This window comes from Daphnia pulicaria, chromosome 1 (assembly GCF_021234035.1).
Source record: "Daphnia pulicaria isolate SC F1-1A chromosome 1, SC_F0-13Bv2, whole genome shotgun sequence".
Taxonomy (NCBI): Eukaryota; Metazoa; Arthropoda; class Branchiopoda; order Diplostraca; family Daphniidae; genus Daphnia; species Daphnia pulicaria.
In genome coordinates this window covers 18,327,494-18,354,687 of record NC_060913.1, presented here as the reverse complement: position 1 = coordinate 18,354,687, position 27,194 = coordinate 18,327,494, and the positions used below count along the sequence as shown (strand labels likewise).

General features: G+C 44.5%; 2 protein-coding genes and 24 non-coding genes across 26 annotated transcripts; 25 read left to right on the top strand and 1 right to left on the bottom strand.

Moving 5' to 3' along the window:
- Positions 1-1,180: 1,180 nt before the first annotated feature.
- LOC124346842 lies at positions 1,181-2,065 on the bottom strand. Its single transcript, XM_046798414.1, has one exon. It carries the CDS (start codon positions 2,063-2,065, stop codon positions 1,181-1,183), a length of 885 nt encoding a protein of 294 aa, XP_046654370.1.
- Positions 2,066-2,134: 69 nt separating this feature from the next.
- Positions 2,135-2,216, top strand: Trnal-uag. Its single transcript has one exon. It is a non-coding gene; the product is annotated as a tRNA-Leu (tRNA).
- Positions 2,217-2,279: 63 nt separating this feature from the next.
- Positions 2,280-2,353, top strand: Trnai-aau. Its single transcript has one exon. It is a non-coding gene; the product is annotated as a tRNA-Ile (tRNA).
- Positions 2,354-4,801: 2,448 nt separating this feature from the next.
- Positions 4,802-4,875, top strand: Trnai-aau. Its single transcript has one exon. It is a non-coding gene; the product is annotated as a tRNA-Ile (tRNA).
- Positions 4,876-5,949: 1,074 nt separating this feature from the next.
- Trnai-aau lies at positions 5,950-6,023 on the top strand. The gene has a single exon. It is a non-coding gene; the product is annotated as a tRNA-Ile (tRNA).
- Positions 6,024-6,186: 163 nt separating this feature from the next.
- Trnal-uag lies at positions 6,187-6,268 on the top strand. The gene has a single exon. It is a non-coding gene; the product is annotated as a tRNA-Leu (tRNA).
- Positions 6,269-6,713: 445 nt separating this feature from the next.
- On the top strand, positions 6,714-6,787 carry Trnai-aau. The gene has a single exon. It is a non-coding gene; the product is annotated as a tRNA-Ile (tRNA).
- A 3,976-nt stretch (positions 6,788-10,763) lies between these two features.
- On the top strand, positions 10,764-14,120 carry LOC124346685. The gene has a single exon (XM_046798401.1). It carries the CDS (start codon positions 10,764-10,766, stop codon positions 14,118-14,120), a length of 3,357 nt encoding a protein of 1,118 aa, XP_046654357.1.
- Positions 14,121-16,241: 2,121 nt separating this feature from the next.
- Positions 16,242-16,323, top strand: Trnal-uag. Its single transcript has one exon. It is a non-coding gene; the product is annotated as a tRNA-Leu (tRNA).
- A 63-nt stretch (positions 16,324-16,386) lies between these two features.
- Positions 16,387-16,460, top strand: Trnai-aau. Its single transcript has one exon. It is a non-coding gene; the product is annotated as a tRNA-Ile (tRNA).
- Positions 16,461-16,623: 163 nt separating this feature from the next.
- Trnal-uag lies at positions 16,624-16,705 on the top strand. Its single transcript has one exon. It is a non-coding gene; the product is annotated as a tRNA-Leu (tRNA).
- Positions 16,706-16,816: 111 nt separating this feature from the next.
- On the top strand, positions 16,817-16,898 carry Trnal-uag. Its single transcript has one exon. It is a non-coding gene; the product is annotated as a tRNA-Leu (tRNA).
- A 63-nt stretch (positions 16,899-16,961) lies between these two features.
- On the top strand, positions 16,962-17,035 carry Trnai-aau. The gene has a single exon. It is a non-coding gene; the product is annotated as a tRNA-Ile (tRNA).
- Positions 17,036-17,198: 163 nt separating this feature from the next.
- On the top strand, positions 17,199-17,280 carry Trnal-uag. The gene has a single exon. It is a non-coding gene; the product is annotated as a tRNA-Leu (tRNA).
- A 111-nt stretch (positions 17,281-17,391) lies between these two features.
- Positions 17,392-17,473, top strand: Trnal-uag. The gene has a single exon. It is a non-coding gene; the product is annotated as a tRNA-Leu (tRNA).
- A 63-nt stretch (positions 17,474-17,536) lies between these two features.
- Trnai-aau lies at positions 17,537-17,610 on the top strand. Its single transcript has one exon. It is a non-coding gene; the product is annotated as a tRNA-Ile (tRNA).
- Positions 17,611-17,773: 163 nt separating this feature from the next.
- On the top strand, positions 17,774-17,855 carry Trnal-uag. The gene has a single exon. It is a non-coding gene; the product is annotated as a tRNA-Leu (tRNA).
- A 300-nt stretch (positions 17,856-18,155) lies between these two features.
- On the top strand, positions 18,156-18,237 carry Trnal-uag. The gene has a single exon. It is a non-coding gene; the product is annotated as a tRNA-Leu (tRNA).
- Positions 18,238-18,300: 63 nt separating this feature from the next.
- On the top strand, positions 18,301-18,374 carry Trnai-gau. The gene has a single exon. It is a non-coding gene; the product is annotated as a tRNA-Ile (tRNA).
- Positions 18,375-19,815: 1,441 nt separating this feature from the next.
- Trnai-aau lies at positions 19,816-19,889 on the top strand. Its single transcript has one exon. It is a non-coding gene; the product is annotated as a tRNA-Ile (tRNA).
- Positions 19,890-20,432: 543 nt separating this feature from the next.
- Positions 20,433-20,514, top strand: Trnal-uag. Its single transcript has one exon. It is a non-coding gene; the product is annotated as a tRNA-Leu (tRNA).
- An 827-nt stretch (positions 20,515-21,341) lies between these two features.
- On the top strand, positions 21,342-21,415 carry Trnai-aau. Its single transcript has one exon. It is a non-coding gene; the product is annotated as a tRNA-Ile (tRNA).
- Positions 21,416-21,963: 548 nt separating this feature from the next.
- Positions 21,964-22,045, top strand: Trnal-uag. The gene has a single exon. It is a non-coding gene; the product is annotated as a tRNA-Leu (tRNA).
- A 1,197-nt stretch (positions 22,046-23,242) lies between these two features.
- Positions 23,243-23,316, top strand: Trnai-aau. Its single transcript has one exon. It is a non-coding gene; the product is annotated as a tRNA-Ile (tRNA).
- Positions 23,317-25,905: 2,589 nt separating this feature from the next.
- Trnai-aau lies at positions 25,906-25,979 on the top strand. The gene has a single exon. It is a non-coding gene; the product is annotated as a tRNA-Ile (tRNA).
- Positions 25,980-26,524: 545 nt separating this feature from the next.
- Positions 26,525-26,606, top strand: Trnal-uag. The gene has a single exon. It is a non-coding gene; the product is annotated as a tRNA-Leu (tRNA).
- The last annotated feature ends 588 nt before the right edge of the window (positions 26,607-27,194 follow it).

The following is a 27,194-nucleotide window of genomic DNA, read 5'->3' as shown; positions in this document are numbered from 1 at the left end:
ATTTCGTAACCAATATTTAAAATAAAGAAACACGAAATCCCATATAGAAGAGTCCCATGAAGAATCTGCTATGTAAAAACCTTAGGGCACGATTCCAATAATGATAGTGTGGCCGAGTGGTCTATGGCGCTGGTTTTAAGCGCAAGTCTCTTCGGAGGCAAGGGTTTGAATCCCTTCACTGTCATAATCTCTACATTTGATTGTGTAATAACGATTTTTTATCGTTTTTGGCCGAGTAATGTAATGTAATGTACGTATTTATATGGCGCCTTTCCATTATATGCTCAAAGCGCCTTCAGTTTCCAATTTAGATGTGATTGAACACACCGCAGTATATTTAACGTCATATCCTTGAAAGCAATCAAGAATCCTGTGTTATGCATGCTGCCTCAAGGGCGCTACTTACAGTTTTATGACGGGTTCAGCTGGGGTTCGAAACCAGAGCCTCATTGCCTTTTTCCAAAGTGTTGACGCTCTAGTCCACTACACCCCACATCCCCATCGATATGAGATATGAGTATCGATATGAGGCCTGTTAGCTCAGTTGGTTAGAGCGCCGTACTAATAACGCGTAGGTCATGAGTTCGATCCTCTTACAGGCCAGTGCAATAGAGGAAAAGTCGTTGAGTGCAACAGATAGAGGAACAAGTTTCAGTTGTACAGGATTTCGTAACCAACATTTAAAATAAAGAAACACGAAATCCCAAAAAGAAGAGTCCCATGAAGAATCTGCTATGTAAAAACCTTAGGGCACGATACCAATAATGATAGTGTGGCCGAGTGGTCTATGGTGCTGGTTTTAGGCACCAGTCTCTTCGGAGGCAAGGTTTGAATCCCTTCACTGTCATAATCTCTACATTTGATTGTGTATTAACGATTTTTTATCGTTCTTGGCCGAGTATCGATGTGAGGCCTGTTAGCTTAGTTGGTTAGAGCGCCGTGCTAATAACGCGGAGGTTATGACTTCGATCCTCTTGCGGGCCAGTGCAATGGAGGAAAAGTCGTTGAGTGCTACAGATAGAGGAACAAGTTTAAGTTGTAAAGGATTTCGTAACCAATATTTAAAAAAAAGAAACACGAATTTCCATCTATGTATGTATGTATGTATGTATGTATTGAATTTTTATCCCGCACTTTCGCAAAAAAGATCAAATGACGGCAGAGTGTGCTACGATTTACATTATTTACAAAATGAAGGGAACGCTAAGGAGAATAGATGAGTCTTAATAAGTTTCTTGAAAGCTGGGTGGTTGGTTGTGGAACGAATCAGAGCTGGAAGACGATTCCAAGTGTGCGGGGCATAGTTGGAGAAAGACCTCATCAGCAGCTTTTCCTTTGTGGCGAATGGTTTCACGTAAGCTCCTCGTCTCCCCTCTCTGGGAATCGCCCTCCTCGACAATCTTCTGCTAGAAGCCTTATGAACATCAACAGTGAGTGTCCGAGCAGATGATCGAAGTCCTGTGTGGCCTGGGACGTGCAAGTTGATTGTCTCTTGGAGGTAGAGTGGTGCTGAGGCCGTAAGACAGTCAAATACCATCAAGAGGATCTTAAAATCGATCCTTTGCTGAACTGGGAGCCAGTGCAAGCGGTACCTTGCGTCCTCGGTCGAGATTGACCGGCCGCGGTAGATAAGGCGAGCTGCTGAATCCTGGACTGCTTGAAGAGACTTGAGTTTGTAGGCCGGCAGACCCGCGAGAAGAGAATTTGCATAATCCAGACGAGAGATAACCAGGGAGTGAACCATCGTTTTTGTAGCAGATGTTGTAAGCTGATTTCGAATCTTCCCAAGACGATACAGTTGGTAGTAGGATGATTTTACCAAGGCAGAAATCTGACTGTCCATAGATAAATCGCTGACTAGAGTCACTCCAAGAAGCTTTGCTGAGTTGGATGGGCTCAAGACTTGATTTTTCATCCGTAGCGGAAACAGAGGCAACAAACAAGCAAGATCAAAAGGTGCAAAGTACAAGAAATCACTCTTGTCAGGATTAAGTCTGACCCAGTTGAATGCGAACCAGTCGGCGAGATCCCCAGCAAAGCAAGACAGGATCCTAAGAGCGTCCATCTGGTCAGATCTAGAAGAGTCCCATGAAGAATCTGCTATGTTAAAACCTTAGGGCACTATAACAAACATGATAGTGTGGCCGAGTGGTCTATGGCGCTGGTTTTAGGCACCAGTCTCTTCGGAGGCAAGGGTTCGAATCCCTTCACTGTTATAATCTCTACGTTTGATTGTGTATTAACGATTTTTTATCGTTCTTGGCCGATTATCGATATGAGGCCTGTTAGCTCAGTTGGTTAGAGCGCCGTGCTAATAACGCGGAGGTCATGAGTTCGATCCTCTTACGGGCCAGTGCAATAGAGGAAAAGTTGCTGAGTGCAACAGATAGAGGAAAAAGTTTCAGTTGTACAGGATTTCGTAACCAACATTTAACAAGCGATCCGCCACTCAAAGAGACCGTTTTGGGGGTTTTTGATTTAGCGAAAATCGTCGCTGGGGGTTCTAAAAATAAACAAATAGATGGGTTTTGTGCAAAATTTTTCGCTAAGTCGATTGCTAAAAACCGCAATCGCCTAGCTTTTGTAGTTTGGGAGATATTTAAAAAAAACTGAGAGGGGGTAGCCGAAATTTGGACTTTTTTTTCGTTTTTTGTGCAGCAGTTTTCTCATCAACTGCTGCACCTAAAAATGATCCAATTGGTTTAAAATGATGGGATAGCCCGTCTCTTCAAACTGTTTTAATGTTTTTTAAATATTCGGCTTAGAAGCCGAGATATTAATAATTGAAATTTTGAAAAAAATTTCCAAAAATTTCTTCGTTTTTTGGCCATGCCGGCCTTCATCCCGTAAGCCACCTAGCGCTCGCGAAAGCAAAATTTCCCCCTCTTTGCCTTTAGGGTCTCTTGGGGTGACCATCCCCTCTCGATATGTGTAGGCTGACGTTATGAGGGAGACCACCCCAACAGACATTAAAGGCAAAGAGGGGGAAATTTTGCTTTCGCGAGCGCTAGGTGGCTTACTGGATGAAGGCCGGCATGGCCAAAAAACGAAGAAATTTTTGGAAATTTTTTTCAAAATTTCAATCATTAATATCTCGGCTTCTAAGCCGAATATTTAAAAAACATTAAAATGGTTTGAAGAGACGGGCTATCCCATCATTTTAAACCAATTGGATCATTTTTAGGTGCAGCAGTTGATGAGAAAACTGCTGCAAAAAAACGAAAAAAAAGTCCAAATTTCGGCTACCCCCTCTCAGTTTTTTTTAAATTTCTCCCAAACTACAAAAGCTAGGCGATTGCGGTTTTTAGCAATCGACTAAGCGAAAAAATTTTGCACAAAACCCATCTATTTGTTTATTTTTAGAACCCCCAGCGACGATTTTCGCTAATTCAAAAACCCCCAAAACGGTCTCTTTGAGTGGCGGATCGCTTGTTAAAATAAAGAAACACGATATCCCATATAGAAGAGTCCCATGAAGAATCTGCTATGGAAGGACATTTGGATACGTTTGATTGTGTATTAACGATTTTTTATCGTTCTTGGCCGAGTATCGATAAGAGGCCTGTTAGCTCAGTTGGTTAGAGCGCCGTGCTAATAACGCGAAGGTCATGAGTTCTATCCTCTTACGGGCCAGTGCAATAGAGGAAAAGTCGTTGAGTGCAACAGATAGAGGAACAAGTTTCAGTTGTACAGGATTTCGTAACCAACATTTAAAATAAAGAAACACGAAATCCCATATAGAAGAGTCCCATGAAGAATCTGCTATGTAAAAACCTTAGGGCACGATACCAATAATGATAGTGTGGCCGAGTGGTCTATGGCGCTGGTTTTAGGCACCAGTCTCTTCTGAGGCAAGGGTTCGAATCCCTTCAGTGTCATAATCTCTACATTTGATTGTGTGTTAACGATTTTTTATCGTTCTTGGCCGAGTATCGATGTGAGGCCTGTTAGCTCAGTTGGTTAGAGCGCCGTGCTAATAACGCGGAGGTCATGAGACATAACAATTTTGTATCGTTCTTGGCCGAGTATTGATATGAGGCCTGTTAGCTCAGTTGGTTAGAGCGCCTGTGCTAATAACGCGGAGGTCATGAGTTCGTTCCTCTTACGGGCCAGTGCAATGGAGGAAACGTCATTGAGTACAACAGATAGAGGAACAAGTTTAAGTTGTTAAGGATGTCGTAATCAACATTAAAAAAAAGAAACACGCATTCACATCTAGAAGAGTCCCATGAAGAATCTGCTATGTAAAAACCTTAGGGCACTATAAAAAACATGATAGTGTGGCCGAGTGGTCTATGGCGCTGGTTTTAGGCAACAGTCTCTTCGGAGGCAAGGGTTCGAATCCCTTCACTGTCATAATCTCTACGTTTGATTGTGTATTATCGATTTTTTATCGTTCTTGGCCGATTATCGATATGAGGCCTGTTAGCTCAGTTGGTTAGAGCGCCGTGCTAATAACGCGGAGGTCATGAGTTCGATCCTCTAACGGGACAGTGCAATAGAGGAAAAGTCGTTGAGTGCAACAGATAGAGGAACAAGTTTCAGTTGTACAGGATTTCGTAACCAACATTTAAAATAAAGAAACACGAAATCCCATAAAGAAGAGTCCCATGAAGAATCTGCTATGTAAAAACCTTGGGGCACGATAACATCCATTATAGTGTGGCCGAGTGGTCTATGGCGCTGGTTTTAGGCACCAGTCTCTTCTGAGGCAAGGGTTCAAATCCCTTCACTGTCACAATCTCTTCATTTGATTGTGTATTAACGATTTTTTATAGTTCTTGGCCGAGTATCGATGTGAGGCCTGTTAGCTCAGTTGGTTAGAGCGCCGTGCTAATAACGCGGAGGTCATGAGTTCGATCCTCTTACGGGCCAGTGCAATGGAGGAAAAGAAGTTGAGTGCAACAGATAGACGAACAAGTTTAAATTGTAAAGGATTTCGTAACCAACATTTAAAAAAAAAGAAACATGAATTTCCATCTAGAAGAGTCCCATGAAGAATCTGCAATGTGAAAACCTTAGGGCACAATAACAACCATGATAGTGTGGCTGAGTGGTCTATGGCGCTGGTTAAAGGCACCAGTCTCTTCGGAGGCAAGGGTTCGAATCCCTTCACTGTCATAATCTCTACATTTGATTGTGTATTAACGATTTTTTATCGTTCTTGGCCGAGCTTCGGAATGAGGCCTGTTAGCTCAGTTGGTTAGAGCGCCGTGCTAATAACGCGGAGGTCATGAGTTCGATCCTCTTACGTGCCAGTGAAATGGAGGAAAATTCGTTGAGTGCAACAGATAGAGGAACAAGTTTAAGTGGTACAGGATTTCGTAACCAACATTTAAAATAAAGAAACACGAAATCCCATATAGAAGAGTCCCATGAAGAATCTGCTATGTAAAAACCTTGGGGCACGATAACATCCATTATAGTGTGGCCGAGTGGTCTATGGCGCTGGTTTTAGGCACCAGTCTCTTCTGAGGCAAAGGTTCAAATCCCTTCAATGTCATAATCTCTTCATTTGATTGTGTATTAACGATTTTTTATCGTTCTTGGCCGAGTATCGATGTGAGGCCTGTTAGCTCAGTTGGTTAGAGCGCCGTGCTAATAACGCGGAGGTCATGAGTTCGATCCTCTTGCGGGCCAGTGCAATGGAGGAAAAGAATTTGAGTGCAACAGATAGACGAACAAGTTTAAATTGCAAAGGATTTCGTAACCAACATTTAAAAAAAAAGAAACATGAATTTCCATCTAGAAGAGTCCCATGAAGAATCTGCTATGTGAAAACCTTAGGGCACAATAACAACCATGATAGTGTGGCCGAGTGGTCTATGGCGCTGGTTAAAGGCACCAGTCTCTTCGGAGGCAAGGGTTCGAATCCCTTCACTGTTATAATCTCTACATTTGATTGTGTATTAACGATTTTTTATCGTTCTTGGCCGAGTTTCGGGATGAGGCCTGTTAGCTCAGTTGGTTAGAGCGCCGTGCTAATAACGCGGAGGTCATGAGTTCGATCCTCTTACGGGCCAGTGTAATGGAGGAAAATTCGTTGAGTGCAACAGTTAGAGGAACAAGTTTAAGTAGTACAGGATTTCGTAACCAACATTTAAAATAAAGAAACACGAAATCCCATATAGAAGAGTCCCATGAAGAATCTGCTATGTAAAAACCTTAGGGCACGAAACCAATAATGATAGTGTGGCCGAGTGGTCTATGGCGCTGGTTTTAGGCACCAGTCTCTTCGGAGGCAAGGGTTCGAATCCCTTCACTGTCATAATCTCTACATTTGATTGTGTATTAACGATTTTTTATCGTTCTTGGCCGAGTATCGATATGAGGCCTGTTAGCTCAGTTGGTTAGAGCGCCGTGCTAATAACGCGGACGTCATGAATTCGATCCTCTTACGGGACAGTGGAATGGAGGAAAAGTCGTTGAGTGCAACAGATTGAGGAACAAGTTTCATTTGTACAGGATTTCGTAACCAACATTTAAAATAAAGAAACACGAAATCCCATATAGAAGAGTCGAATGAAGAATCTGCTATGTAAAAACCTTAGGGCACGATACCAATAATGATAGTGTGGCCGAGTGGTCTTTGGCGCTGGTTTAAGGCACCAGTCTCTTCGGAGGCAAGGGTTCGAATCCCTTCACAGTCATAATCTCTACATTTGATTGTGTATTAACGATTTTTTATCGTTCTTGGCCGAGTATCGATGTGAGGCCTGTTAGCTCAGTTGGTAAGAGCGCCGTGCTAATAACGCGGAGGTCATGAGTTCGATCCTCTTACGGGCCAGTGCAATGGAGGAAACGTCGTTGAGAACAACATATAGAGGAACAAGTTTAAGTTGTTAAGGATGTAGTAATCAACATTAAAAAAAAAGAAACACTAATTCGCATCTAGAAGAGTCCCATTGTGACGGACAGCCCGATTCTCCCCGCCGGGTCAGATGGGGCTTCCGCAAAATGATCCCCGCCATCGTCCCTTATCTTGCCCCCTAATACCTCCCTTATACCTGAGGCCCGTATTCCACAATCCTTTTCTTGTTTCATCATTTGTTTTCTCGCGACACAGTTAATTGTATCTCGCCTCGCTGGCAACTTGGCGAAAGTCACTCTCTGTCTTGTCGACAATAAAAACCTTTGAAGCGATTTAGTGGCAAACTTATCTTTTCATTTAAAATCTAAAACTCTAGCGACGCGCATTTAGTGCCGCCGCACATTTGGTGCATCGACCTTGCATTCGAACTCGAATCTAAATCGTGAAAATCTGATGCACACCTGGTGCATTTGAAAGAAAATCGGAGCTTCTCGTGGCGTCCCTCGTGCGGTTTCCCGAATTTGCCCCCCAGTCCGCAAACTGTTATCCGAGTAAACCCGTGGCATCTTATCGTTCTTTTGCGTTTCTGGTAAGCAAATAGTATTCCCGGTTATTCTTTTTTGTATCGACACCTTTTTAAGGTGCTCCCGATTGTCATAGTATTTGTAACACGACGGCGTTGACGCTTCCCGTAACGCGTTCGGTAGTCATTCGTCAAGTATTACACCTGTTTAATTATTCCCTGTTGTAAAATTGCGATAGGCGTGGTTAAACTATTTGATTATCTAGACAGTCCAAATAAATAAGGGAGAAATATTTTTCAGAAAAATTTGAAAAAAAAACTATTCGCGCTTGTTCATTGATAGGCCCTGTAATTATCCCGTGTGCATATTTGTCCCTGAGTAGCTAACAGTAGACATTTTTTTGCCTCGTGTAAAAAACCAGACAGGCCGCTCGTGTCCAGCACGAAATTTTTCCCCACACCCCGCGCGTGTCTCTTTGTAGTCGCGTATCGAAGCGCGCGTGTTTAGCAATTTTGCTCTCTCTCCCGTCTTTTCTTTTTCATTCATCGCTGTGCATTCCACATTTTCGTCCTTTTGTCTTTAATCGAGCGGCCACGGGGCCTATTGTACAAAACTGCCGCGCAATCGTAACAGTCCAATCAGTAGGGCCGTCTAAGCCGCCGGGCACGAAGCAAGAAGGAACGAAAAGCGAGAAGCCCAGATTGCAGAGCGTAGAGAAGTGGAAGCTTGTTTTTTGGCGGAAAACCAACAAGAAGCCAGAGGCGCAGCCGAAAGAAAGAAAGCAGCGATTGAAGAAGCGGAAAGAATTTGGCGTCAACTGATAGCCGATAAAAAGAAGAAGACCCCAGTTCAGCCCAGCAGTAGTCAACAGCTGGCCATATCTCCAAACTCTCTCCAGCAGGAAGACGAATTTATTCTTCAAATCAGCGAAGAGGTCCCCGAGCAATAAATTTCGCGTCTCAGAAAACTGCCAAGTCGGTGTAGTCCTAGGGTGCTTGGTCCTAGGCCGCAAGGTCCATTGGTCCAGTGCTTGGTTGGTCTCGCTACTAGGTAGTCGGCATAAATAGTCCTAGGGTGCTTGGTCCTAAGTCGCAAGGCTCATTGGTCCAGCGCTTGGTTGGTCTTTTGTCGCCCATCATTCATTATTATTCCGAAGATCTTTTCATCTCATCATGGCGGAAGCACCAAGCAGGCCGCCAAGTCGCAACGCGGATAATCAGACCGAGCATCACGAAGATTTCCCGCCATTGTTTGAAGCTAGAACGAGGAAGCAACTTAGGTCGAATGAAAAAAGAAGGCTGACGAATCTCACAAAAAGGATCAAAAAACACATGGCAGAAGGCGGTAGCAGAACAGAAGTGAAGTTCTTAAGAAAAGAGCTGGCCACCCAGCTGGAAGAATGCACAAGAGCCCACAATTTGTATCGCCAGTCGAACGACCTAGATCATGTACCATCCGAGGACTGGATCATCCAGCTGGAAAACGTCACCGCAACCTATTATGGACGTATCGACGAGTACATCCGCACGGTCAATCGACCACCTTCAGCCGTGCCCAGCAATCCATCCGATCGAAGCAGGCAAAGCATCCGGAGCAACACGACGTGGCTCGACCCAAACCATCCTAGAGCCTTTCAGCAACCAGAAAATCCCTTCGACGACCAAGGCTCAGCTTCAATCAGTGAAATACGCGATTTGCCGTCCGACATTGAATACGAAGATGATTTAAGACAGCGTCTGGATGACGAAAGATTGGCGAGAGAAGATTTAGAAAGAAGATTGCAACAGCTACAGACAGACATGGCAGCGAAAGAAAAAGCCGGTCCTGAAAAAGAAGACAATGCCGCCACCGCAGCATTGACAGAAGAATTACAAAACCTCCGGCTACAGATGAATCAATGGAAGCAGACCCAGGATGCAGAAATGGCAAACCGCATCAAGCTGGAAAAGTCCTTACGGGGCGACATCGAAAAACAAAAAAGAGAACTGGAAGAAGAAAAACTCGCCCGTCAGACTGAAAAGTATCGGTACGAACGGGAAAAAGAAAGCGACTGGGACAAATTTAGGTCCGCCGTCGACGAGCGCTTTGCGCAACATAATGAGGCGACATCCACCAACAAAGAAGCGCACAACACGGAATCACATAGACAGCACCAAGGAGCAAGACCCAAGAAACCACCAGCCTCCGCGGGCAACCGAGGTTCCGGTCCGCCACCTTACACGGAAGATGACGTTTCAATCGGCGCGGAATCAGTACAGTCGTATCAGGCGCCTCATCAAGACAAAGATAGCGATGCAAACAATTGGTCGTTCAATCTCGATGGCAAAGAGGATCGACAACCGCCAGGAATTCATGGATCGGCGCATTCCGTCTTTCGTCTTCCGAAGATGGACCTCAAGCCGTTTGACGGCGACCCAAAGAATTGGCAAGACTTTATCACCATTTTTCGTGATTTGGTTCATGATAATTCCAGTCTGACAACGACTCAAAAAATGGCCATTCTCAAGCGCTGTCTGACCAGCGAAATACGAGACGGACTTGGTGATTCGTTAAGCAGTCTGGCTTTGTACCAAGAGGCATTGCAAGAGCTGGAATCAACATACGGACATCCCCAGATCGTGTCGAGGACGTACATTCAGTCCCTAATTCAGCTCCAGCGAGTAAGCGCGAATGATTACAAGGCGTTATTGAAATTTTCGCAAGCTGTAAATGGGGCAGTAGCCTCGCTGAGAAGCGGCGGCTACCAACACGAATTAAAATCATCCGGCCTTTTGGACATCATCGTAACCAAGCTCCCTTCCGAGGTACAAAGCAGGTGGGGGAGACAAATCGTGAAGAATCACCCTGTCAGTCAAACACTCCAAGACTTTGCTACCTGGTTCAGCAAGTTCGTCAAAGGCGAAATGATGGCAAAGCACAGTCAGATTTCTCTTACACCAATCACGCCAGCAAAACCGAAAAGCGGATCAAAACCGGGCCGGCAGCCCGACAACAAATCCGGTTTTTCACCGACTATAAACGCAGTCACGCATCCAGCGACCTCCGGCGGATCATCATCGTCAAAAACGAAGACGGCGCAGCAAGCGGAGGCGCCTCCAAAGAAGCTTATTTGCCTCCTATGCAAAGGCGACCACCGCCTGGGACAGTGCAAAACCTTCGTTGAAATGTCGCTCGAAGAAAGAATAAAAATCATCAAAGAAAATGGATGCTGTCTCCGATGCTTAAGCAAAGGACACATGAGCAAGGACTGCACAAGCCGGAAGAAATGCATCATCAACAATTGCGGTCAACCGCATCACTCATTGTTACACGACGCTCCGCGCTTGGCCCCAACAGAACCAAAATCAATCCTAAAACCAGAGAAGACAGTCACGCTACCCTTAAATGTAGCGACAGTCTCCGTCGACGACGACGAATCATGCACGGTAATGCAAATAGTACCGGTCACCCTCGAAGCGGACGGAAAAACATTAGAAACGTTTGGATTCCTCGATCCGGGAAGCCAAACGACTTTGATTTTAGATCGCGCTTCAGAACAGCTCGACCTCGACGGCGATGAAGAAATGATAAAGCTAGGAACGTTTCATGGAGACGACCCGACCATCAAAATGAAGAAAGTTAAGTTCAACATCCAATCAAGAGACGGAAGCCGATCGTTTCCTGTAAAAAAGGCGTTTTCTGTTCCCAAGCTTAACATCAACGCCCAGCAGATTGAATGGCCAGTCACAAAGCGTGAATGGGGCTATCTTCAAGACGTGGACCTGCCGCATATCGACACCAACAACGTGACCATCCTCATAGGCAGAGACGTTATGCGCGTCCATGATGTACTGGAGCATCGCAGTCCACCCGACGGAACCGAAGCACCAGACGGAATCTTAACTCATTTTGGATGGAGCATCGCAGGTCCCGTTCCAGAGTCACTTCTGAAGCGACAAACTTATCGGCCCATGTCAGTTATGCACATTTCACGTCAACAATCCGACGAGTTCTTAAATGAAGCTGTCCAGCGGTTCTGGAGAACGGAATCGTACGGCGTCGGACTTTCTTCTCATCAAAACCTACCACCCGATGATCAAAAAGCGCTTCGCATTCTCCAAGACACCATCCGGCACACTGGCGAGCGCTACGAAGTCGGATTGATGTTAAAGAATCCGGAATTAAATCTTCCGAACAACGCTGAAGTCGCCTTCCGTCATTTCGCGTCATTGGAGCGCCGCTTTAAAAAGGATCCGGCGTTTGCTAAGAGTTATGCGGCCGTCGTCAACGAGTACATCGCGGCCGGCCATGCAAAACTAGTCGACCCCAACTCTCCTTTCACTCGCGGCCATGTATGGTATCTGCCGCACCATGGAGTCACAGCGGCAAGCAAGCCCGGAAAAGTTCGGGTAGTTTTCAATCCGTCGGCGCGCTTCCGCGGCACATCATTAAATGAAGAGCTGTACAAGGGTCCGGATTTACTTACTTCTCTCATCGGAGTATTATTGCGCTTTCGGTTGCACCCATGTGCAATTTCTGGCGACATTCAGAAAATGTACCATCAGGTACAAGTGCCGGAACATCAACAATCATTATTGCGATTTATCTGGAGAGAACCAGGCAGCACGGAAGACCCACAAACATTTCAGATGACCGTTCACGTCTTCGGAGCTGTCTCCTCACAGACAAGTTGCATTTATGCTCTGCGACGGACTGCCGAAGACTTTGGACCCCAATACCCAGGAGCCGCGGAGAAAGTATTGAAGAACATCTACGTAGATAATTATCTGGATTCAGCCGATACGGAAGCTGAAGCCATCGCCCAGCGCCAGGAAGTAACTGATCTTCTCAAGCACGGAGGATTCAACATGGTGCAATGGATGTCATCGTCCCGTCCCGTGTTGGCCTCTGTCAATCAGGCTGATCGAGCAAGAGCGCTGGATATCACCACCGATCCTTTGCCTGTCGAGCGCACTCTCGGAATTCTTTGGGATTGCCAGCACGACGCCTTTATGTTTAACTCCAACACCCGACTCGATGTCAAAACGAAGAGGCAAGTCCTGCAAGAGATTGCCTCGATCTTCGATCCATTAGGATTTCTTGTTCCAATCGTGATGGTGGCAAAAATCTTAATGCAAGATATCTGGCGATCCGGAGTCGAATGGGACGATCAGCTCCCACAGGCCCTTCTCGATGTTTGGAAGCGGTGGGTCGCTGACCTTCCCGCCATCTCAACCCTGAAGATTCCCCGATGCTTTCGTCGATCGACCCTGCCGTCAGAATATCAACTGCACGTCTTCACGGATGCCTCGGAATTAGGATTTGCCGCTTGCGTATTTCTTCGCGCGTCGTACAGCGAATCCCACGTTGGCCTCACTCTGATTATGGCAAAATCAAGAGTCGCGCCTCTCCGCCAACTGTCAATTCCGCGGCTGGAACTTCAAGGCGCAGTTCTCGGCGCCCAATTATGTGCCACCGTCATCAAGGATCTTGGCCCGATGGCATCCGCCGTTTATTATTGGTGCGATTCACAGACAGTGCTACAATGGATACACTCGAAAACGTGTAAATACCACGCCTTTGTCGCCCATCGAGTGACAGACATTCTGGATAAAAGTGAAGCGACTCAATGGCGTCACGTCCCCGGTGAGCTTAATCCCGCCGACGACGGATCCCGAGGTGTGTCCGCTGCCTTCTTCACCACCCAACATCGCTGGTTTCGCGGCCCTGATTTTTTATTGATGCCTGAAATGGCCTGGCCGCCACCGATGAACATTGCCGAGCCGGCAAATGACGACCCGGAAGTCTCACCCGCCAAATGGATTGGTTCTATTCGAGTTCCGACGCCTCATCCCATTTTCGAGTTGATTCAACGTTCTTCCGACTTCATCAAAATCAAAAGGATCGTCGCCTGGCAGCTGCGCTTCCTTCGGAATCATTCTCTTTCGCTGAAAAAGTGTGTCATCCCGTTATCTCGATGGCTCACAGCTCCGGAATTGCGTGATGCCCAAACATTATTGATTCGGGTCGATCAGGAACATCATTTTGCCGTAGAGATTCGTTTTTTACGCAAAGGAAAACCCGTGCCAGTCACATCCAAGCTGGCCACGTTGACCCCCTTTATAGATGCTTCCGGAATTATCCGGGTAGGTGGCCGGATTCAACATGCTTGTCTCCCTGAAGACACAAAACATCCCATCGTCTTGTCTTCCGACAGCCAGCTGGCGACGATGATCATTCTCGACCTCCACCATCGACTGACTCACGCAAAAACGGAGCGTTTGTTACATAACCTCCGGGCGACGTATCATGTTCTGCAGCCGCGGGCCACCATCAAGAGAGTGATTCGTCCCTGCTTCGATTGCAAGCGACGCGACAGCCAACCAGTGTGTCCACTCATTGGTCCGTTGCCGGCCAGCAGAATTAAAACACACCAGTGGCCGTTTTCTCACGTCGGAATCGACTACTTCGGTCCGTTGTACGTCTCCATGCTCCGACGGACTCTGAAGCGGTACGGAGTCATGTTTACTTGCCTGGATTGTCGAGCCGTCCACCTTGAACTGGCTGATTCCATGGACCTTGATTCGTTCATGATGGCGTTTTCCCGTTTTACAGACCGCCGTGGAGTTCCTCTTGTCTGTTACAGCGATAACGGAACCAATCTAGTGGCTGGCGAACAAGAGATCCGGGATGCGATCGCTCAATGGAATCCGGAAGCGTTGGCAAATATATGGCTGATCGAAACATCGAATGGCGATTTAGCCCTCCCGCTTCGCCTCATTTCGGCGGGTCATGGGAGCGGATGATCAAGTCCGCCAAGCTCGCCATGCGAATTGTATTAAAGGAGCGAGTCGTCACTCAAGAGGTGCTGTCTACCGTCATGACCGGTGTCGAAGCTTTGCTGAACGCCCGTCCATTGACCCCGGTGAGCAGCGATCCTACCGAAGTCGACGCTCTTACCCCTAATCATTTTCTTCATGGACGGCCAAACATTCAACTGCACTCCGACTTCGACGCTCAACCGCAGTTGCTCAGCAAGCGGCGGTTGATGGACGCGCAGGAGATCGTCAACCACGTCTGGAATCGCTGGATGCGCGAGTACCTCCCGTCTCTAATCGAACGGACAAAATGGCTCCGCCCACGGCGAAACCTAGCTGTCGGAGATGTCGTCCTCATGGAAATGCCCAACCCGAAGAGAAGCACTTGGCCAATCGGCCGAATTGTTCGTGTAGAAGCTGGTGCCGATGGAGCTGTCCGGTCCGCCGAAGTAGAAGTCACTCGCGCTGTACCTGGCAAAAAGAGCCGAAAAACTCTTTCCGACATCAAGTCGAAAACGACCCGCTACATCCGTTCAGCACACAAACTTTGTTTACTCGAGGCGGATGATCCAGAAGATGTTTTCACCACTGAAAACAGGGCCGGCAATGTGACGGACAGCCCGATTCTCCCCGCCGGGTCAGATGGGGCTTCCGCGAAATGATCCCCGCCATCGTTCCTTATCTTGCCCCCTAATACCTCCCTTATACCTGAGGCCCGTATTCCACAATCCTTTTCTTGTTTCATCATTTGTTTTCTCGCGACACAGTTAATTGTATCTCGCCTCGCTGGCAACTTGGCGAAAGTCACTCTCTGTCTTGTCGACAATAAAAACCTTTGAAGCGATTTAGTGGCAAACTTATCTTTTCATTTAAAATCTAAAACTCTAGCGACGCGCATTTAGTGCCGCCGCACACCCATGAAGAATCTGCTATGTATAAACCTTAGGGCACAATAACAATCATGATAGTGTGGCCGAGTGGTCTATGGCGCTGGTTTTAGGCACCAGTCTCTTCGGAGGCAAGAGTTCGAATCCCTTCACTGTCATAATCTCTACATTTGATTGTGTATTAACGATTTTTTATCGTTCTTGGCCGAGTATCGATGTGAGGCCTGTTAGCTCAGTTAGTTAGAGCGCCGTGCTAATAACGCGGAGGTCATAAGTTCGATCCTCTTACGGGTCAGTGCAATAGAGGAAAAGTCGTTGAGTGCAACAGATAGAGGAACAAGTTTCAGTTGTACAGGATTTCGTAACTAACATTTAAAATAAAGAAACACGAAATCCCATATAGAAGAGTCCCATGAAGAATCTGCTATGTAAAAACCTTAGGGCACGATACCAATAATGATAGAGTGGCCGAGTGGTCTATAGCGCTGGTTTTAGGCACCAGTCTCTTCGGAGGCAAGGGTTCGAATCCCTTACCGGTCATAATCTCTACATTTGATTGTGTATTAACGATTTTTTATCGTTCTTGGCCGAGTATCGATGTGAGGCCTGTTAGCTCAGTTGGTTAGGGCGCCGTGCTAATAACGCGGAGGTCATGAGTTCGATTCTCTTACGGGCCAGTGCAATGGAGGAAACGTCGTTGAGTACAACATATAGAGGAACACGTTTAAGTTGTTAAGGATGTAGTAATCAACATTAGAAAAAAAGAAACACGAATTCGCATCTAGAAGAGTCCCATGAAGAATCTGCTATGTAAAAACCTTAGGACACTATAACAAACATGATAGTGTGGCCGAGTGGTCTATGGCGCTGGTTTTAGGCACCAGTCTCTTCGGAAGCAAGGTTTCGAATCCCTTCACTGTCATAATCTCTACGTTTGATTGTGTATTAACGATTTTTTCTCGTTCTTGGCCGATTATCGATATGAGACCTGTTAGCTCAGTTGGTTAGAGCGCCGTGCTAATAACGCGGAGGTCATAAGTTTGATCCTCTTACGGGTCAGTGGAATAGAGGAAAAGTCGTTGAGTGCAACAGATAGAGGAACAAGTTTCAGTTGTAGAGGATTTTGTAACCAACATTTAAAATAAAGAAACACGAAATCCCATATAGAAGAGTCCCATGAAGAAACTGCTATGTAAAAACCTTGGGGCACGATACCAATAATGATAGTGTGGCCGAGTGGTCTATAGCGCTGGTTTTAGGCACCAGTCTCTTCGGAGGCAAGGGTTCGAATCCCTTCACTGTCATAATCTCTACATTTGATTGTGTATTAACGATTTTGTATCGCTCTTGGCCGAGTATTGATGTGAGGCCTGTTAGCTCAGTTGGTTAGAGCGCCGTGCTAATAACGCGGAGGTCATGAGTTCGATCCTCTTACGGGCCAGTGTAATGGAGGAAAAGTCGTTGAGTGCAAAAGATAGAGGAACAAGTTTAAGTTGTAAAGGATTACGTAACCAACATTTAAAAAAAAGAAACACGAATTCCAATCTAGAAGAGTCCCATGAAGAATCTGCTATGTAAAAACCTTAGGGCACAATAACAACAATGATAGTGTGGCCGAGTGGTCTATGGCGCTGGTTTTAGGCACCAGTCTCTTCGGAGGCAAGGGTTCGAATCCCTTCACTGTCATAATCTCTACATTTGATTGTGTTTTAACGATTTTTTATCGTTCTTAGCCAAATATCGATATGAGGCCTGTTAGCTCAGTTCATGGAAACCTTAGAGCACTATAACAAACATGATAGTGTGGCCGAGTGGTCTATGGCGCTGGTTTTAGGCACCAGTCTATTCGAAGGCAAGGGTTCGAATCCCTTCACTGTCATAATCTCTACATTTGATTGTGTATTAACGATTTTTTATCGTTCTTGGCCAAATATCGATGTGAGGCCTGTTAGCTCAGTTGGTTAGAGCGCCGTGCTAATAACGCGGAGGTCATGAGTTCGATCCTCTTACGGGCCAGTGCAATGGAGGAAAAGTCGTTGAGTGCAACAGATAGAGGAACAAGTTTAAGTTGTAAAGGATTTCGTAACCAACATTTAAAATAAAGAAACACGAATTCTCATCTAGAAGAGTCCCATGAAGAATCTGCTATGTAAAAACCTTAGGGTACAATAACAACAATGATAGTGTGGCCGAGTGGTCTATGGCGCTGGTTTTAGGCACCAGTCTCTTCGGAGGCAAGGGTTCGAATCCCTTCACTGTCATAATCTCTACATTTGATTGTGTTTTAACGATTTTTTATCGTTCTTAGCCAAATATCGATATGAGGCCTGTTAGCTCAGTTCATGGAAACCTTAGAGCACTATAACAAACATGATAGTGTGGCCGAGTGGTCTATGGCGCTGGTTTTAGGCACCAGTCTATTCGAAGGCAAGGGTTCGAATCCCTTCACTGTCATAATCTCTACATTTGATTGTGTATTAACGATTTTTTATCGTTCTTGGCCAAATATCGATGTGAGGCCTGTTAGCTCAGTTGGTTAGAGCGCCGTGCTAATAACGCGGAGGTCATGAGTTCGATCCTCTTACGGGCCAGTGCAATGGAGGAAAAGTCGTTGAGTGCAACAGATAGAGGAACAAGTTTAAGTTGTAAAGGATTTCGTAACCAACATTTAAAATAAAGAAACACGAATTCTCATCTAGAAGAGTCCCATGAAGAATCTGCTATGTAAAAACCTTAGGGTACAATAACAACAATGATAGTGTGGCCGAGTGGTCTATGGCGCTGGTTTTAGGCACCAGTCTCTTCGGAGGCAAGGGTTCGAATCCCTTCACTGTCATAATCTCTACATTTGATTGTGTATTAACGATTTGTTATCGTTCTTGGCCGAGTATCGATGTGAGGCCTGTTAGCTTAGTTGGTTAGAGCGCCGTGCTAATAATGCGGAGGTCATGAGTTGGATCCCCTTACGGGCCAGTGCAATGGAGGAAAATTCGTTGAGTGCAACAGATAGAGGAACAAGTTTAAGTTGTAAAGGATTTCGTAACCAACATTTAAAAAAAAGAAACACGAATTCCCATCTAGAAGAGTCCCATGAAGAATCTGCTATATAAAAACCTTAGGGCACAATAACAACAATGATAGTGTGGCCGAGTGGTCTATGGCGCTGGTTTTAGGCACCAGTCTCTTCGGAGGCAAGGGTTCGAATCCCTTCACTGTCATAATCTCTACATTTGATTGTGTATTAACGATTTGTTATCGTTCTTAGCCAAATATCGATATGAGGCCTGTTAGCTCAGTTGGTTAGAGCGCCGTGCTGATAACGCGGAGGTCATGAGTTCGATCCTCTTACGGTCCAGTGTAATAGAGGAATTTTCGTTGAGTGAAAGAGATAGAGGAACAAGTTTAAGTTGTACAGGATTTCGTAACCAAGATTTAAAATAAAGAAACACGAAATCCCAAATAGAAGAGTCCCATGAAGAATCTGCTATTTAAAAACCTTAGGGCACGATACCAATAATGATAGTGTGGCCGAGTGGTCTATGGTGCTGGTTTTAGACACCAGTCTATTCGAAGGCAAGGGTTCGAATCCCTTCACTGTCATAATCTCTACATTTGATTGTGTATTAACGATTTTTTATCGTTCTTGGCCGAGTATCGATGTGAGGCCTGTTAGCTCAATTGGTTAGAGCGCCGTGCTAATAACGCGGAGGTCATGAGTTGGATCCTCTTACGGGCCAGTGCAATGGAGGAAAAGTCGTTGAGTGCAACAGATAGAGGAACAAGTTTAAGTTGTAAAGGATTTCGTAACCAACATTTTAAAAAAAGAAACACGAATTCTCATCTAGAAGAGTCCCATGAAGAATCTGCTATGTAAAAACCTTAGGGCACAATAACAACAATGATAGTGTGGCCGAGTGGTCTATGGCGATGGTTTGGGCACCAGTCTATTCGAAGGCAAGGGTTCGAATCCCTTCACTGTCATAATCTCTACATTTGATTGTGTATTAACGATTTGTTATCGTTCTTGGCCGAGTATTGATGTCAGGCCTGTTAGCTCAGTTGGTTAGAGCGCCGTGCTAATAACGCGGAGGTCATGAGTTCGATCCTCTTACGGGTCAGTGCAATGGAAGAAAAGTCGTTGAGTGCAACAGATAGAGGAACAAGTTTAAGTTGTAAAGGATTTCGTTACCAACATTAAAAAAAAAAGAAACACGAATTCCCTTATAGAAGAATCCCATGAAGAATCTGCTATTTAAAAACCTAAAGGCACAATAATAAACATGATAGTCTATGGCGCTTGTTTTAGGCACCAGTCTCTTCGGAGGCAAGGGTTCGAATCCCTTCACTTTCATAATCTCTACATTTGATTGTGTATTAACGATTTTTTATCGTTCTTGGCCAAATATCGATGTGAGGCCTGTTAGCTCAATTGGTTAGAGCGCCGTGCTAATAACGCGGAGGTCATGAGTTGGATCCTCTTACGGGCCAGTGCAATGGAGGAAAAGTCGTTGAGTGCAACAGATAGAGGAACAAGTTTAAGTTGTAAAGGATTTCGTAACCAACATTTAAAAAAAAGAAACACGAATTCTGATCTAGAAGAGTCCCATGAAGAATCTGCTATTTAAAAACCTTAGGGTACAATAACAACAATGATAGTGTGGCCGAGTGGTCTATGGCGCTGGTTTTAGGCACCAGTCTCTTCGGAGGCAAGGGTTCTTATCCCTTCACTGTCATAATCTCTACGTTTGATTATGTATTAACGATTTTTTATCGTTCTTGGCCAAGTATAGATATGAGGCCTGTTAGCTCAGTTGGTTAGAGCGCCGTGCTAATAACGCGGAGGTCATGAGTTCGATCCTCTTACGGGCCAGTGTAATGGAGGAATTTTCGTTGAGTGCAAGAGATAGAGGAACAAGTTTCAGTTGTACAGGATTTCGTAACCAAGATTTAAAATAAAGAAACACGAAATCCTATATAGAAGAGTCCCATGAAGAATCTGCTATTTAAAAACCTTAGGGCACGATACCAATTTATAGTGTGGCCGAGTGGTCTATGGCGCTGATTTTAGACACCAGTCTATTCGAAGGCAAGGGTTCGAATCCCTTCACTGTCATAATCTATACATTTGATTGTGTATTAACGATTTTTTATCGTTCTTGGCCAAATATCGATGTGAGGCCTGTTAGCTCAATTGGTTAGAGCGCCGTGCTAATAACGCGGAGGTCATGAGTTGGATCCTCTTACGGGCCAGTGCAATGGAGGAAAAGTCGTTGAGTGCAACAAATAGAGGAACAAGTTTAAGTTGTAAAGGATTTCGTAACCAACATTTAAAAAAAAGAAACACGAATTCTCATCTAGAGGAGTCCCATGAAGAATCTGCTATGTAAAAACCTTAGGGTACAATAACAACAATGATAGTGTGGCCGAGTGGTCTATGGCGCTGGTTTTAGGCACCAGTCTCTTCGGAGGCAAGGGTTCGAATCCCTTCACTGTCATAATCTCTACATTTGATTGTGTATTAACGATTTTTTATCGTTCTTGGACAAATATCGATATGAGGCCTGTTAGCTCAGTTAGTTAGAGCGCCGTGCTAATAACGCGGAGGTCATGAGTTCGATCCTCTTACGGGCCAGTGCAATGGAGGAAAAGTCGTTGAGTGCAACAGATAGAGGAAAAAGTTTCAGTTGTACAGGATTTCGTAACCAACATTTAAAAAAAAAGAAACACGAATTCCCATCTAGAAGAATCCCATGAAGAATCTGCTGTGTAAAAACCTTAGGGCGCAACAACAATCATGATAGTGTGGCCGAGTGGTCTATGGCGCTGGTTTATGGCACCAGTATCTTCTGAGGCAAGGGTTCCAATCCCTTCTCTGTCATAATCTCTACATTTCATTGTGTATTAACGATTTTGTATCGTTCTTGGCCGAGTATTGATGCGATGCCTGTTAGCTCAGTTGGTTGGAGCGCCGTGCTAATAACGCGGAGGTCATGAGTTCCATCCTCTTACGGGCCAGTGCAATGGAGGAAAAGTCGTTGAGTGCAACAGATAGAGGAATAAGTTTAAGTTGTAAAGGATTTCGTAACCAACATTTAAAAAAAAGAAACACGAATTCCCATCTAGAAGAGTCTGATGAAGAATCTGCTGTGTAAAAACCTTAGGGCACGATACCAATAATGATAGTGTGGCCGAGTGGTCTATGGCGCTGGTTGAGGCACCAGTCTCTTCGGAGGCAAGGGTTCTAATCCCTTCACTGTCATAATCTCTACGTTTGATTATATATTAACGATTTTTTATCGTTCTTGGCCGAGTATCGATATGAGGCCTGTTAGCTCAGTTGGTTAGAGCGCCGTGCTAATAACGCGGAGGTCATGAGTTCGATCCTCTTACGGGCCAGTGTAATGGAGGAATTTTCGTTGAGTGCAAGTGTTAGAGGAAGAAGTATAATTTGTACAGGATTTCGTAACCAAGATTTAAAATAAAGAAACACGAAATCCCATATAGAAGAGTCCCATGAAGAATCTGCTATTTAAAAACCTTAGGGCACGATACCAATAGTGATAGTGTGGCCGAGTGGTCTATGGCGCTGATTTTAGACACCAGTCTATTCGAAGGCAAGGGTTCGAATCCCATCACTGTCATAATCTATACATTTGATTGTGTATTAACGATTTTTTATCGTTCTTGGCCAAATATCGATGTGAGGCCTGTTAGCTCAATTGGTTAGAGCGCCGTGCTAATAACGCGGAGGTCATGAGTTGGATCCTCTTACGGGCCAGTGCAATGGAGGAAAAGTCGTTGAGTGCAACAGATAGAGGAACAAGTTTAAGTTGTAAAGGATTTCGTAACCAACATTAAAAAAAAAAAAGAAACACGAATTCTCATCTAGAAGAGTCCCATGAAGAATCAGCTATGTAAAAACCTTAGGGTACATTAACAACAATGATAGTGTGGCCGAGTGGTCTATGGCGCTGGTTTTAGGCACCAGTCTCTTCGGAGGCAAGGGTTCGAATCCCTTCACTGTCATAATCTCTACATTTGATTGTGTATTAACGATTTTTTATCGTTCTTGGCCAAATATCGATATGAGGCCTGTTAGCTCAGTTAGATTGAGCGCCGTGCTAATAACGCGGAGGTCATGAGTTCGATCCTCTTACGGGGCAGTGCAATGGAGGAAAAGTCGTTGAGTGCAACAGATAGAGGAAAAAGTTTCAGTTGTACAGGATTTCGTAACCAACATTTTAAAAAAAAGAAACACGAATTCCCATCTAGAAGAATCCCATGAAGAATCTGCTGTGTAAAAACCTTAGGGCGCAACAACAACGATGATAGTGAGGCCGAGTGGTCTATGGCGGTGGTTTAAGGCACCAGTCTCTTCTGAGGCAAGGGTTCCAATCCCTTCACTGTCATTATCTCTACATTTGATTGTGTATTAACGAATTTGTATCGTTCTTGGCCGAGTATTGATGCGATGCCTGTTAGCTCAGTTGGTTAGAACGCCGTGCTAATAATGCGGAGGTCATGAGTTCGTTCCTCTTATGGGGCAGTGCAATGGAGGAAAAGTCGTTGAGTGCAACAGATAGAGGAAAAAGTTTCAGTTGTACAGGATTTCGTAACCAACATTTAAAAAAAAGAAACACGAATTCCCATCTAGAAGAGTCCCATGAAGAATCTGCTATTTAAAAACCTAAAGGCACAATAATAAACATGATAGTCTATGGCGCTTGTTTTAGGCACCAGTCTCTTCGGAGGCAAGGGTTCGAATCCCTTCACTTTCATAATCTCTACATTTGATTGTGTATTAACGATTTTTTATCGTTCTTAGCCAAATATCGATATGAGGCCTGTTAGCTCAGTTTGTTAGAGGGCCTTGCTAATAACGTGGAGTTCATGAATTGGATCCTCTTACGGGCCAGTGCAATGGAGGAAAATTCGTTGAGTGCAACAGATAGAGGAACAAGTTTAAGTTGTAAAGGATTTCGTAACCAACATTTAAAAAACAAGAAACACGAATTCCCATCTAGAAGAGTCTGATGAAGAATCTGCTGTGTAAAAACCTTAGGGCACGATACCAATAATGATAGTTTGGCCGAGTGGTCTATGGCGCTGGTTGAGGCACCAGTCTCTTCGGAGGCAAGGGTTCTAATCCCTTCACTGTCATAATCTCTACGTTTGATTATATATTAACGATTTTTTATCGTTCTTGGCCGAGTATCGATATGAGGCCTGTTAGCTCAGTTGGTTAGAGCGCCGTGCTAATAACGCGGAGGTCATGAGTTCGATCCTCTTACGGGCCAGTGTAATGGAGGAATTTTCGTTGAGTGCAAGAGTTAGAGGAACAAGTAGAACAAGTGTACAGGATTTCGTAACCAAGATTTAAAAGAAAGAAACACGAAATCCTATATAGAAGAGTCCCATGAAGAATCTGCTATTTAAAAACCTTAGGGCACGTTACTAATAGTGATAGTGTGGCCGAGTGGTCTATGGCGCTGATTTTAGACACCAGTCTATTCGAAGGCAAGGGTTCGAATCCCTTCACTGTCATAATCTATACATTTGATTGTGTATTAACGATTTTTTATCGTTCTTGGCCAAATATCGATGTGAGGCCTGTTAGCTCAATTGGTTAGAGCGCCGTGCTAATAACGCGGAGGTCATGAGTTGGATCCTCTTACGGGCCAGTGCAATGCAGGAAAAGTCGTTGAGTGCAACAAATAGAGGAACAAGTTTAAGTTGTAAAGGATTTCGTAACCAACATTTAAAAAAAAGAAACACGAATTCTCATCTAGAAGAGTCCCATGAAGAATCTGCTATGTAAAAACCTTAGGGTACAATAACAACAATGATAGTGTGGCCGAGTGGTCTATGGCGCTGGTTTAAGGCACCAGTCTCTTCGGAGGCAAGGGTTCTAATCCCTTCACTGTCATAATCTCTACGTTTGATTATATATTAACGATTTTTTATCGTTCTTGGCCGATTGTCGATATGAGGCCTGTTAGCACAGTTGGTTAGAGCGCCGTGCTAATAACGCGGAGGTCATGAGTTCGATCCTCTTACGGGCCAGTGTAATGGAGGAATTTTCGTTGAGTGCAAGAGTTAGAGGAACAAGTATAATTTGTACAGGATTTCGTAACCAAGATTTAAAATAAAGAAACACGAAATCCCATATAGAAGAGTCCCATGAAGAATCTGCTATTTAAAAACCTTAGGGCACGATACCAATAGTGATAGTGTGGCCGAGTGGTCTATGGCGCTGATTTTAGACACCAGTCTATTCGAAGGCAAGGATTCGAATCCCTTCACTGTCATAATCTATACATTTGATTGTGTATTAACGATTTTTTATCGTTCTTGGCCAAATATCGATGTGAGGCCTGTTAGCTCAATTGGTTAGAGCGCCGTGCTAATAACGCGGAGGTCATGAGTTGGATCCTCTTACGGGCCAGTGCAATGGAGGAAAAGTCGTTGAGTGCAACAGATAGAGGAAAAAGTTTCAGTTGTACAGGATTTCGTAACCAACATTTTAAAAAAAAGAAACACGAATTCCCATCTAGAAGAATCCCATGAAGAATCTGCTGTGTAAAAACCTTAGGGCGCAACAACAATCATGATAGTGTGGCCGAGTGGTCTATGGCGCTGGTTTATGGCACCAGTATCTTCTGAGGCAAGGGTTCCAATCCCTTCTCTGTCATAATCTCTACATTTGATTGTGTATTAACGATTTTGTATCGTTCTTGGCCGAGTATCGATGCGATGCCTGTTAGCTCAGTTGGTTGGAGCGCCGTGCTAATAACGCGGAGGTCATGAGTTCCATCCTCTTACGGGCCAGTGCAATGGAGGAAAAGTCGTTGAGTGCAACAGATAGAGGAATAAGTTTAAGTTGTAAAGGATTTCGTAACCAACATTTAAAAAAAAGAAACACGAATTCCCATCTAGAAGAGTCCCATGAAGAATCTGCTATTTAAAAACCTAAAGGCACAATAATAAACATGATAGTCTATGGCGCTTGTTTTAGGCACCAGTCTCTTCGGAGGCAAGGGTTCGAATCCCTTCACTTTCATAATCTCTACATTTGATTGTGTATTAACGATTTTTTATCGTTCTTAGCCAAATATCGATATGAGGCCTGTTAGCTACGTTTGTTAGAGGGCCTTGCTAATAACGTGGAGTTCATGAATTGGATCCTCTTACGGGCCAGTGCAATGGAGGAAAATTCGTTGAGTGCAACAGATAGAGGAACAAGTTTAAGTTGTAAAGGATTTCGTAACCAACATTTAAAAAAAAGAAACACGAATTCCCATCTAGAAGAGTCCCATGAAGAATCTGCTATATAAAAACCTTAGGGCACAATAACAACAATGATAGTGTGGCCGAGTGGTCTATGGCGCTAGTTTTAGGCACCAGTCTCTTCGGAGGCAAGGGTTCGAATCCCTTCACTGTCATAATCTCTACATTTGATTGTGTATTAACGATTTTTTATCGTTCTTAGCCAAATATCGATATGAGGCCTGTTAGCTCAGTTGGTTAGAGCGCCTTGCTAATAACGTGGAGTTCATGAATTGGATCCTCTTACGGGCCAGTGCAATGGAGGAAAATTCGTTGAGTGCAACAGATAGAGGAACAAGTTTCAGTTGTACAGGATTTCGTAACCAACATTTTAAAAAAAGAAACACGAATTCCCATCTAGAAGAGTCTGATGAAGAATCTGCTGTGTAAAAACCTTAGGGCACGATACCAATAATGATAGTGTGGCCGAGTGGTCTATGGCGCTGGTTGAGGCACCAGTCTCTTCGGAGGCAAGGGTTCTAATCCCTTCACTGTCATAATCTCTACGTTTGATTATATATTAACGATTTTTTATCGTTCTTGGCCGATTGTCGATATGAGGCCTGTTAGCTCAGTTGGTTAGAGCGCCGTGCTAATAACGCGGAGGTCATGAGTTCGATCCTCTTACGGGCCAGTGTAATGGAGGAATTTTCGTTGAGTGCAAGAGTTAGAGGAACAAGTATAATTTGTACAGGATTTCGTAACCAAGATTTAAAATAAAGAAACACGAAATCCCATATAGAAGAGTCCCATGAAGAATCTGCTATTTAAAAACCTTAGGGCACGATACCAATAGTGATAGTGTGGCCGAGTGGTCTATGGCGCTGATTTTAGACACCAGTCTATTCGAAGGCAAGGGTTCGAATCCCTTCACTATCATAATCTATACATTTGATTATGTATTAACGATTTTTTATCGTTCTTGGCCAAATATCGATGTGAGGCCTGTTAGCTCAATTGGTTAGAGCGCCGTGCTAATAACGCGGAGGTCATGAGTTGGATCCTCTTACGGGCCAGTGCAATGGAGGAAAAGTCGTTGAGTGCAACAGATAGAGGAACAAGTTTAAGTTGTAAAGGATTTCGTAACCAACATTTAAAAAAAAGAAACACGAATTCTGATCTAGAAGAGTCCCATGAAGAATCTGCTATGTAAAAACCTTAGGGTACAATAACAACAATGATAGTGTGGCCGAGTGGTCTATGGCGCTGGTTTTAGGCACCAGTCTCTTCGGAGGCAAGGGTTCGAATCCCTTCACTGTCATAATCTCTACATTTGATTGTGTATTAACGATTTTTTATCGTTCTTGGCCAAATATCGATATGAGGCCTGTTAGCTCAGTTAGTTAGAGCGCCGTGCTAATAACGCGGAGGTCATGAGTTTGATCCTCTTACGGGCCAGTGCAATTGAGGAAAAGTCGTTGAGTGCAACAGATAGAGGAAAAAGTTTCAGTTGTACAGGATTTCGTAACCAACATTTAAAAAAAAAGAAACACGAATTCCCATCTAGAAGAATCCCATGAAGAATCTGCTGTGTAAAAACCTTAGGGCGCAACAACAACCATGATAGTGTGGCCGAGTGGTGTATGGCGCTGGTTTAAGGCACCAGTATCTTCTGAGGCAAGGGTTCCAATCCATTCTCTGTCATAATCTCTACATTTGATTGTGTATTAACGATTTTGTATCGTTCTTGGCCGAGTATGGATGCGATGCCTGTTAGCTCAGTTGGTTGGAGCGCCCTGCTAATAACGCGGAGGTCATGAGTTCCATCCTCTTACGGGCCAGTGCAATGGAGGAAAAGTCGTTGAGTGCAACAGATAGAGGAATAAGTTTAGGTTGTAAAGGATTTCGT

Coding starts and splice junctions, on each gene's coding strand:
- LOC124346842 (XM_046798414.1), bottom strand. CDS start 2,065: ATGGACGCTCTTAGGATCCTGTCTTGCTTTGCTGGGGATCTCGCCGAC.
- LOC124346685 (XM_046798401.1), top strand. CDS start 10,764: ATGCAAATAGTACCGGTCACCCTCGAAGCGGACGGAAAAACATTAGAA.